The 12,219-nt window shown below is 38.9% G+C and overlaps 1 protein-coding gene across 2 annotated transcripts in view; it reads left to right on the forward strand.

Moving 5' to 3' along the window:
* The window catches only part of zc3h3 (zinc finger CCCH-type containing 3), a 280,002-nt gene that overhangs the window by 24,243 nt on the left and 243,540 nt on the right, over positions 1–12,219 (forward strand). For both annotated transcript variants that reach the window (XM_059974653.1, XM_059974644.1), the window contains exon 3: positions 6,515–6,711. In XM_059974653.1, the coding sequence (XP_059830636.1) occupies positions 6,515–6,711 (197 nt within the window). The remainder of the gene's footprint in view (positions 1–6,514; positions 6,712–12,219) is intronic.

A 12,219-nucleotide genomic window follows, 5' to 3' on the forward strand; every position in this document is an offset into this window, starting at 1 on the left:
TCGTTTTTATTTTCCTTATTAGTTACTAGATTATTAGATTAGTTGTTTTGCTTTTTTTTCTTTTTTCTGTTTTTTTATTATATATTATGATATACATAGGTTTGCCTTGTTTATTTGTATATTGTATCGTCTATGATTTGGAAATACCCGTTTATACTGTAATCATTGCTTATATATTCTTTCATGTTCAGTTGAATTGTGTATGTTTGTAATCCCATTATCTATGTACCGATTTTATTTTGTTGATATTAATAACAATAATAAAAAAATTGAAAAAAAAAAGAAAGAAAGAAAGAAGCTCCTAATGTGGTGTCACCACCTCAGTTGTGATATGACAATGCAACTCTTGTACTCAGTGCCCGAACCAGTGAAGCCAAGTGTGCCTCTTAAGTTTCTCTGTTCTACAGAATTCTCCATGGCCCTGCCATTTACTGTGCAAGGCCTGGCCTAGTTTAACTTCCCAAAATAATAAGATATACAGACAACATTAGACCATTTGGCCTATTGAGTCTGTTCTGTCATTCAATCATGGCTGATTTTTTTTCTCTCAAACCCATTCACATGCTTGTTTCCTGTAATCCATAACCCTCTATACTTAATCAAGAACCTATCACTCTCTGCCTTAAATACATGTGATTTGGTTTCTGTTGCAACAAATTCTACAAGTTTAGCACCCTTTGGCTAGAGAATTTCCTCCTCATCTAATTTCTAAAGTTCTATGTACAATATTTTCACTTCTGAACTAAATTCCATCTGTCATTCTTTGACCCACTTTTTCAGTTGATCCAGATCAGGGGTTCCCAACTTTTTTTTTTAACAACATGGACCAATACTATTAAACAAGGGGACTGTGGATTCCAGGTTGGAAATTCCTGATCTAGATACTTATGTAATCTGAGGTCATCTTTTATGTCCACTGGCGTCATCTGCAAAGTTATTAAACAAATCGCCTGCATTCTCATCCAAAAACCAGCATGGATCTCAGTGGCACACCAGTATTCACATCTTAAACAGAAGTCTCTACTACCACCCTCTTAATCTAGCCACTGGCAACATCTGTTCATTTGGCTAGCTCACACTGAATGCCATATGATCTAACCTTTCAATCAGTCTACCATGCGCAATCTTGTAAAAGACCTTACCGAAGTCCATATAGGTAATGTCGACTGCCTTGCCTCATTAGTCATCTTGGCCAGTTCTTCAAAAACCTCAATCAAATTTGTGAGGCACCATTTCCACACACAAATACCATGCTGACTTTCCCTTATCAATCCTTGATAAGAGAGATTTAGTCTTGTAACGTACCTTTCCAAATGCAGGTAGAGCTTTAACTCAGAATCATCTTTAGTAACTTTCATACCACTCATCATTAGGCTCACCAGCCTTTTGTTCCTTAGATTTTTCTTACAACCCTTCTTAAATAAAGACCCCCCCAGTCTACTACATCACCTGTAGCTAACAATAATAAAAGTGTCTCTGCCAAAACCCCACCAGTTTTATCCATGGCTTCCCACAATGTCTTGGGATACACTTGGTCTGGCTCTAAGAATTTATCCGACTTTATGCACTTTAACATTGCTAGTGCTCCTCTTTTGTAATGTTCATACTTATTTCTTTTATCATTTATTTATATTTTTATTATTTTACTTTTCAAGACAGCACTGTTCTCTTCCCTGACTTTCTCCACAGTAAATACAGATGAGAAGTATTTATTTTAATCCTCAGATTTCTCTTCACTTAACTCATAGACAATCACATTGACCTTAAAGGAGACCTACTCTCTCCCTACATGCCATTTTGTTCTTGCCTATCTCTTTAGATTCTCTTTTCTGTTGTTTGCCAAAGCTGTCTTATCTTATTTTTGTCCTCCTGATTTCCATCTTTACTCCACTCAAGGGATTTGCTTGATCCCTGCTCCTTATACCTGACATGTGCATCCTTTTCCCTGACCAGACCCTCAGGATACTTTGTTATTAACACAGTTCCCTAATCTTGTTAGCCTTGCCCTTCACTCTAACAGGGACACACTGATGTTTTAGTGGCTGGATTGTTTAGAACCAGGGTTATATTCTCAAAAGTATGGAGTCAGCTTTTCAAGATGGAAGTGAGAAGAAATTGCTTTGCCCAAAAGATAATGAAGTTTTTGTAATCAGAGTTCATTGAATTGGCATGGCTTTACCTAACTTTCGTTTATATTATTGGGCAGCTAATATACGTTGTGCTACCTTTTGGTCTTTCTTCCACGACCAACCCGAGTGCCCTAACTGGGTGGCGATGGAGTTGAGCTCCACTAAAGAATTATCTATCTCTGCACTTCTTGGCTCTGCACTCCCTAGTAGTCTGCCCAGATCAATAGCTAATCCTCTTGTTAGACACACTTTGCGTATATGGGCTCAGTTCAGGAAATGCTATGATTTCCAGGGTTTTCCGTTTCCAGCCCTGTTGCTCATAATCACCTTTTTTTACCTACTACATACGATTCAGCATTCCATGTTTGGTATAGGAAGGGCATTAGACATTTTGAAGATCTTTTCATTGATAATCGCTTCGCTTCTTTTCAACAGCTCTCTGTTCAATCTGCCTAACGCTCATTTTTTCAGATATCTCCAAATCCGACACTTTATTGCTCCTTTAATTCCTAACTTTCCTGAAATGCCTGCGAAAAATGCTATGGACCTATTTCTTTCCATTAATCCACTAGGTAAAGGCTTAATATCAATCATCCGAGATAAACTAGCAGCCTTACGATGGGCCCCTATGGATAAAATCAAAATGGCCTGGGAGCAAGATTTAAATATCTCCTTATCTGAGGAGAGCTGGGAATCAGTTCTCAAATCAGTTAACTCAACCTCTCTTTCTGCTCGCCACTGCCTTTTACAGTTTAAGATTGTTCATAGAGCCCATATGTCTAAATCTAAACTATCTCGATTCTACCCTAGCATTAGTCCACTCTGTGATAAATGCAAGAGGGGCGTGGTCTCTCTCATCCATATGTACTGGTTCTGTCCTAGCTTGGCGAAATTCTTGAAAGATGTCTTCACTACGTTATCGTGTATTCTGAATCAGCACCTAGAACCAAACCCCTTAATTGCTCTGTTCGGTTTTTGGGGCGAGACAGATTTATGTCTGGGTCCGACCAAATGCCGAATATTATACTTTGCCTCTCTCCTGGCTAGACGTTTGATCCTCCTTAGATGGAGAGATGTTGCCCCGCCCACTCATGCTCAATGGCTTAACGACATCATGGCCTGCTTGGACCTCGAAAAAATTCATTATTCAGTTCTCAATTCAGATTTAAAGTTCCATAAGGTCTGGGGACCTTTTATTGAGTACTTTCATAACCTTCCTCTTGACTAGGTTTTTTTTTTCTTTTCGGTCCCTTGCTTTCAGCTCCCTTTTTTTTTCTCTGGTAGAAGGCATTATTATCCTCTGTTGCTGAGTGTATTCACAGTCTGGGAGTTTGGCTGTCCTGACTTATACTCTCTATATTGTGTTGTGGTTGGTCTGGAGTTGCTGTTTTTTTCTCTTTTGTTGTGGGGCTTGGGGAGGACACTAAGCTTACTTGTCTTGAATTTAGGTGCTTTTTTGTTAATTCTCTTCCTTTGTAGCATATTGTTATTGTATGCTTAATTTTGCATTGTTTTAATGTTCCTCATTGGGATTTGGGGTTTTTAATTTGTAAAATGTTTTGAAAAACTAATTAAAAAAAAGAGTTCATTGAATTAAGCCATAAAATGATAATTTTAAAATTAAATATTATGGAATCAAGGGATATGGAGTTAATGCCGGGAAAATGGCCATGAGGTGAAAGATCACCCATAACCCTATTGAATAATGGAGCAGGTACAAAGAGCTGAATGACCTACTCTTGTTTCTATATCTTAGGTTGTTCTGGAGATTTTATTCTAGTTATATGTGCAGTCCTGACCTAGGAATTGGGTTTCATATGTTAGAGCTTGTGTGCCAAGGTGCTTTAATTGTAGTTTAAATGGAGGACTGGTTAATACGTAGAAAACAGTGCAAATTGACAGATCAACAAGTCATTGTTGGAATGCATTGTGTTGAATATCATGCATCTATTAGCTCTTAGAAATCTGAGTGATGATTGGCTCTGCAAATTTCTGTCGATAATACTGGCCCTGCCTGTGACAACACCTAATGCATCAACAGTAAAAGAAAATGCTTGCGTGTTCCGCACCTCTGATTATCTGTCAAATTCCCTTTCTAAAATATTTATGAAATTGGATTCTAGCATCATTTATAGGCAATGGATTCTTGAGGATGCCAAATGCAATTTTCCTCATTGCTTCTCTTAATTTTCTGTTCATAATTTTAAATCTATTGCCTCTGGTTATTGATCCATATTCTGTAGGCAATGCCATTTTCTACCAACACTTAAAACCTGTCTGCACATTGTTCTGCTAAATTCTGCAGATTATAGTAATTAATCTTGTTGTTCTACCATTGGGTTTGGTTTCCCTCAAGTTTTAGTGATAGAACTCACCAGAATATGTAGCTACACCAGAACATTTGTGTTTTAGCATGAATTTCTTTGACTTCTACTAATTGAGCTACATATTTTTCAAAATAATGTATGCTTGCAGCATCTTCCACATTCTCTACAGCCGATAACAATGACTCACTGCAGTTTGTTAATATTTTAAATGGGGAAAACTGAAAATGGGGAGAGATGGCAATGAATTTCATAGTTGGTACTTCCTACAAAACCAATCAGAGTGGTCTCACTATAAAGTAGATATTCCACAGGGGTTGACAATGGATTTTGTGTCCCAGCTTGATACACAAGCCAGGGCAATACAATATGCAGAGCAAGCTGTTGCTCATGTAGCAGTCACCCCCTCTAGACGTAGCTGATGAATCCAAAGGAGTGGCAGAGACCAATGCAGTTTGGTATCAGCATAGAGGACTGCCTTAGGGACTTCAGTTCTGCAGTTTTCCTCGGGGTTTACTCCTGAAGCAACCTATCCTCTAACTTTTTTTTTACAGCTGCGCGGACCAATCATTGTTCTGAGCAGGAAATTTTTACACAGCCTGAAACCTGCAACTGCAGAACTTTGTCTTTTTTTGTAATATGGACACCAACATATGCACACTTATGCACGTGATCCGGAAGGGCACTAATAGCCTCGTGGGAAGGTTTGCTAATATTACATGGGCGGGAGTTTAAACTTCAGTTGCAGAGGGAGGGAATGAGAGTGTCATCACCATTAATAATGTGATTGTGGGGACAGATGTTTAACCTCAAACAATGTCAGGAAGCAAAAGCTTGAGCATGGTGGATCTAATGTTCTGAGTTGCATATATTGTAGTGCAAGTTGTAGGAAAGGTAGATGAATTCATGGCTTGGATCAAGACATGGAATTATGATGTTGTATCCATTGGTGAGACTTGGTTGCAGGAGGGGTAGGACTGGCAGTTCAATATTCTGGGGTTCCGTTATTTTGGACATGATGGAGCTGGGGAGATTAAGGGGGAGGGGTGGCATTACTGGTAAGGGAAAATGTCTCAGTGCATAGAAGTCCCAGTGGTTGAGTGTGCAATACTTGATCTCCTATTAGGGATGAGACACAGCAGATGACAGAAGTTTGAGAAGCGGGACACTACATCTAGCAATCATAATGCCTTTAGTTTTTAGGTAATTATGGAAAAGGATAGGTCTGGTTCTTAGGTTGAGATTCTGAATTGAAGAAAGGCCAATCTTGATGGTATCAGAAATAATCCAGCAAGTGTGGATTGGGACAGGCTGTTTTCTGGGAAAGGTATACTTGGTAAGTGGGCAGCATTCAAAAATAAGATTTTGAGAATACTATGTTTGTGTGTGCCTTTCAGAATAAACCAAGCATAAAAGGCTTAGGATTTTGAGAGATATTCAGGCCTTGGTTTTAAAAAAAAGGAGATGCATAACAGGTATAGGCAAGTAGGAGCAATAAAGTACTTGAGTAAAAGAAATGCAAGAGAATACTTAAGAAAAAAAAATCAGGAGGGCTAACAGAAGGCATATGTGTGCTCTAGCAGACAAGGTGGCGCAGAACTCAACGGCTCCTACAGATATGTTGAGAACAAAAGGATTGCAACGGACTGATTTGGTCCTCTGAAAGATCAGAATGGTAATCTTTGCATGGAGCCAAAAGACAGGGATGAGATCTTAACTGTGTTTTTATTTTTGCATCTATATTTAGTCAGGAGACGGACACTGAGTCTATAGAAGTGAGGCAAAGCAGCAGTGAGATCATGGACCCTACACAGATTACAGCAGAGGAAGTGTTTGCTGTCTTGGGGCAAATTCGGGTGAACAAATCTCTCCTGTGCCTAACAAAGTGTTCCCTTAGATCCTGTGAGAGGCAACACAGAAATAGCTTGCGTTGGGATTGGGAGTATTTCTAGTTTAGTTTGACTATATTCTTGCATCCAAAAAAGTGATGATGTTTAGTAGTTCCACTGCATGATTTCATTTCAGAGTATTTATATTTATATTAATGTCATTTCTTGCTAGCTCACCGACTGAGAAGAAGACCAACACTGGTGGCTTCCCGGTTATGAAAAGTCGTTACTTACTTGTAAAGAAAAGCCCAGTACATGGGAAATCAACCCCTATTCTAAAAAGGACACCTGGCAAAGGGCTCGTGCAAATCAGCAAACACAGGTTGCAGAGGCTACCAACATCAGCACCGCATGGCAGTGCAAAACAAGGTAGGGAGTTGATGCCAAATTGAAGTGATTTTCTTGGCGATGTGCTAAGAGGCTCTGTACTAATCACTGCTGGGAATACTACAAGACTTGGGCTTGTAGTATCAATGGATTGATGAAGTGCATGGTCAGTTTTGCTTTCTGTCAGCTTATTTATCACATACTTCAATGATAGCATTGTTGGATAATCATATTAAAAATTTTCTGTCAGTTGCCCTATTGCTACTGGGAGTATTCTGTAGGCCCTCCAATAGAAACAGGAACACTAAGGAACAGATCAATAGGCAGATTTTTGAAAGCTGCAAAAGCACCAGGGCTGTTTTCATTGGTGACTTCAACTTCCCTAATATTGATTTGCACCTCCTTAGTGCAAGAGTTTTAGATGGGGCAGGATTTATTAGGTGTGTCCAGGAAGGATTCCTGACACAATATGTGTACAGACAGGCTGACTAGAAGAGAAGCCATACTGGATTAAAGAACTAGGCGGTGGACCTAGTCAGGTGATAGATCACTGGGTGGGCGAGTATTTCAGAGTCAGTGACCCCAAGTTTATGACCTTTAGCGTAACTTTGGATAAGTATACGTGCAAATCATATGAGAAAGTACTTAAGAGGGAGGGATAATAATGATGCTTAGGGTTCTGGATAGGCTTGTTCCACTAAGGCAAGGAGAGGGTGGTAGAATGAAGGAATCATGGTTAACAAGAAGAGTGGAACATTTAGTCAACAGGAAGAAGGAAGCATAATTAAGATTTAGGAGGCCAAGATCCGATGGGGCTCTTGAGAGTTATAAGGAGGTCAGTAAGGGCCTTAAGAGAGATAGAAGGGGAGATGAGAAGGCCCTTGAGTAGGATTAAGGAAAGCGCCAAGGCACTCTACATGTTTGTAAGGAACAGGAGGATGACGAGTGAGGGCAGAACAGATCGGGGATAAAAAAGGAAACATTGTGCTTGGAGTCAGATGAGGCAGGAGAGGGGCTTAATAAATACTTTGCTTCAGTGTTCAGCAGCGAGAGGGAACTTGAATATAAAGTCACTGTAGAACAGGCTAATATGCTGAAACATGTCAACATTAAGAAAGAATATGTTAGGAACTAAAAAAAATACTTCCTTGGACTCGATGGGATACACCCCAGGTTACTACAGGAAGTGAGAGGCCACAGTAGTACAACCAGAAGACTGGAGGATGGCAAATCTTCTTCATTGGTCCAAGAAAGTTAATGGGGATAATCCTGTGAATTATAGACCAGTGAGTGGGCACTGTGGAAGAATAGAGGCATTTTGGGTTCCACTTCCATTGATCACTCAAAGTTGTCGCGCAAATTGATAAGATGTTCAAGAAAGCATTTGGTCTGTTTTCATTAGTGTGGGAATTGAGACCCATGCAATAATGTTGCAGCTCTATAAAATTCTGATGAGACCATATTTAGAGTATTGTGTTCAGTTCTGGTCACCTCATTATATGAAGGATGTGGAAGCTTTGGAGGGGGTGTAGAGGAGATTTACCAACATGCTTCCAGGATTAGAGAACATGTCTTATGAGGAAAGGTTGATTAAGCTGAGGCTTTTTTGAGTGAAGGAGGATGAGAGTGACTTGGTAGCATTGTATAAAGATAAGTGGCAGAGTGGATAGCCAGTGCCTTTCTGTAGCCATGTTGGTAATGGCTAATACAGAGGGCATAATGTTACGTTGATAGGTGGAAAGAATAAGGTGGGATGTCAGAGGTAGGCTTTTTACATGGAGGGGTAAATGCATGGAGAACACTGCCAGGAATGGTAATAGAGGCAAATACATTAGGGAAATTAATGAGACTCTTGGGTAGTCACGTCGATGAAAGAAAAATGGAGGGCCATGTGGAAGGGAAGGGTCTGATTGATCTTGGAATAGGTTAAAAGGACACTCCAATATCATAGGCCAAAGGGGCTATACTCTACTATACTGTTCTATGTCGACGTTCTATATAATCAACAAATCTTGAAGGGGAAAAGACTTGTAGTGAAGATTATTTTGGGAAATTGGTTCACAGTTGCATATTTGTCCAACATGACACATGTAATCCAGCAATAGCCCAGCAAAGTTAAGCTTGGTGAATTTGTATAGATAACCACAAAATTCAAGAGGAACTCAGCAAGTCGGGCAGCATCTATTGAGGGGGAGGGGCACAATAAACAGTCGTATGTTTCGGGCCAAGACCATTCATCAGGACTTAATATTTTCTAATGAAGGCTCTTGGTCTGAATCATTTACTGTTTATTTCCCTCCTGAGATGTTGCCTGACTTGAGTTCCTCCAGCATTTGTGTGTGTGTGTGTGTGTGTTGCTCTTGATTTCCAGAATCTGCAGAATCTCTTGTGTTTGCATAGATAAAGTGATATTTTATCAGAACAAACCTACCTTCACACACCAAAGGATATTCAGATTGTGGAATGCTCAAGAGAGTTTGGTAATCATACTGTATCTGGTGCTAAGATATAAGTAACATTAAAAGAATTACAATTATTTCCTCTTTGTGCACAGTGGACCAATTCCCTTGATGATTCTGCTGGTTGAATATTTTTGTGCTTCTATTGCACTTGTGCTCTTTTGTGCTATATTGATTTAGTATCAGTTAACAAAGCATAAATGAAGGACTCAACCTTCATTTTGCCTGTTCGTCCATCTCCATACCACATTTGATTTTATATTGATTCCCTGAGCCAGCAGGGGAAGAGTCCAGTGAAAGATTGCTTAAGGTTAAGGTGTATGGGGAGTAAGTTTGCCATATGTCACCTTGGAGAGGCTCTTCTGATTTACCTTTGTTTTCGCAATGTAATTATTGGGTGTGGAGAATGTGAATACATTGCAGGTAAAGTTAGGAACTGAGAGACTCTTAGGAAGGCTGCTAAACAATAACAAGCAGCTACCAAAGGCCTCCAGAATTGTTCACTTATTCTGCAGTTCTCTCAGCTAATTGATTGCCCAATTTTCTCTTTATGTGAAAAGAGACAGATATCAAGTAATTTGCAGCAATAACGTGCTTGCACTTGGCCTGCTCTATCTCTGTGTTCATTTCCGATTGCAGAAAAAACGCTAATATATAATTATCCTTGCAAATTGGATTGCTTTAAATAAAGAGAAGTGTTTGGCCGAGAGGGACGATCCCATTTCCTTGAGTTACTGCGAGCTGTAATTGCAGCATTCAATCAATTTGCAGTATTAGAAATTCAGTCATTATCAACATCAAGCCTCATTCCTTCTGATAGCTAAAAGCCAAGTCATTTCTCCCTTTTTAAACAGCTGAATTAATCAGACTAGATTTAAACATTTGCTCACATGAAGAGGTCAGGGCTAGTAATATATTGTCTTCCAGATAACGGTTAATGAAAAGGAAATTAAATTACTAATAACCACCTTGGAGTATTAAAAAGCTAAAATTGACTATTTTCAGAGTTAACTTAATGGAATGTGCTTGTGTTTCTGTTTTACATTAACATCAATATGCTTCGTAGCACATTGACTAATAATGGTGAGAAATATTTGACAGTATCTATCTTTATATCGTAATACTCAATACCTTTATCTCTAGCATCGTGTCTATGTGTTACACATATCCACTTTGTCAAGGCCTTAAATGCGAATTCTGTCTGAAGATTGGCCTATGGACCCATTTAAGGAAACAGAGAACCTACAATCCTCTTTGCCATAGCATCACTAACCATTCAGAAGTCCAGAGCTTCTATACAGTACAATGCTAAACGTTATTCAGTTATTTAGACAAATCTTATGAAACAGATATTCTTTGTCATATAATGTTGATTTGTTGGTAATTGCCAAATACTCTTGATTCTCTCTCCAGTTTAGAAATGTCAGCGGCCATCCATCTATTGCCTGTGTATACATGTATATGTCTGTGTGCCTCTTAAATACCACTGTCCACCACTACCACTCGTGCGTGTATGTGCGTACATGATTTCTTGATGGGTACTTTAGCCTTTAAATGGTTTAGCTTTGCCTGGAAAGAAAAAGAACCCAAACCATCTAAAAGAAAGCAGTAAATGGTGGAAAGAAAGGCAAAACGTTGGCAATCAGAAATCAAACTTCCCAGATGAAACAATTGCCATCTCCACACTAGCATTATTAAATTTTCCCATCTTTTGTCCAAAGGAAGCAGTGAAACAAAAGTGATGGTGTTAAATTCAGTAAAGCTAAGTGAGGACAGGACGTACACTTCAGTGGGACTACGTTAAACCACAGAAATTATCTTTTTGTGTACTGTTTCTTTGAATAGGAGCAATAAAATGTTGGGAATCGTACAGTTTTTTTAAAAAAAGAAAACAGTGTTGTGCATAGAGCAACATACTTCATGTTCCAAGTGTGGATTCCTTGTAAAAGGGTCTCCTATGGAAACCCTGCAATGACTTTTCAGTCATGGCTCTGCTCCTTTGTTACTGTTGTGGAACATAGAGCACAACATCAGCTTTGCACATCCAAAGAACTAGAGCAACTATCACAGGAGTGCATAGAACAAGTTTTATAAGTTCCTAAGTAGAGCACTAAGGATTTCTGTGTCTTGATACTGACATCACTACTCTGGTCTGATGCTATTAAATAAATAATTTATTATACTGTAGCTTTCTATTGATCTTCCAATTACTTTGGTCCTTTATGGTAGAAAATTCACTGATGTATGCAGTTTTCCCTGACAGGTCTCAGTGTTGTCAGGTTAAACTGAGATATTTCTATTGTTATTGCAGTTATTCAAGAGATTTTATAATAACATTGTATTTTTAATATAGACCACCATTTTATCCATTGTTAAATATCCAGATTGAACTTAGTAGTTTAATTTCATCATATAAACTTACTGTTCTGTTCAAGTTTCATTCTGGCACATTATAATGACCTTGCTAGCTTATCCATTTTGTCAAAATAAATTCTCAAATATTTAATCTATATCCATATATTTTGCTTCCAACTGAGATTGAGGATTGAGACAGCTACTACCTCTTTGGATTTCCCATGTGACTTGGGTTGGAATATCTACTTCCTTTCCAAGAATGCAGCCAAATATGTCTGATGATTAGAAAGTCACCAGACCCTGAGCTATCAAGTGGGCTTTACATATTGCTCAGAATTTCTTGCCTTAAAAACATAGGCAGTTGTAAAAGCCTTGTAGATCAGATACAGGCGTGCCACTTACATGTCTCCAGTATGCAAACAGGACTCTGATACCTCATAGGAGCTTTTATAAATTTTGATACAGAAGCCTAGCAGTTCTCGTCCCCTTTCAGCTTTCTGCAGCAACACTCTTGTTTACTCATCTAGCCCATCTCTACTTTCTTGATTAAAATGAATGAGATTTAGTGATCTGGCACCTAGGTTATGCAACATTCACAGAAACGCTGAAATTTGATGGTGCTCAATTTTGCAGTAATTTGAGAGTATCAGAGGGTAGAAGTTAGTGTAGTTCCTATTTCTGAGGAGAGGATGCTTGGGGAAACTAGAATTCTAGAATGTTTCTGGAAGACTGGAAA

The sequence above is a fragment of the Hypanus sabinus genome, chromosome 1, assembly GCF_030144855.1.
Source record: "Hypanus sabinus isolate sHypSab1 chromosome 1, sHypSab1.hap1, whole genome shotgun sequence".
Classification (NCBI taxonomy): domain Eukaryota; kingdom Metazoa; phylum Chordata; class Chondrichthyes; order Myliobatiformes; family Dasyatidae; genus Hypanus; species Hypanus sabinus.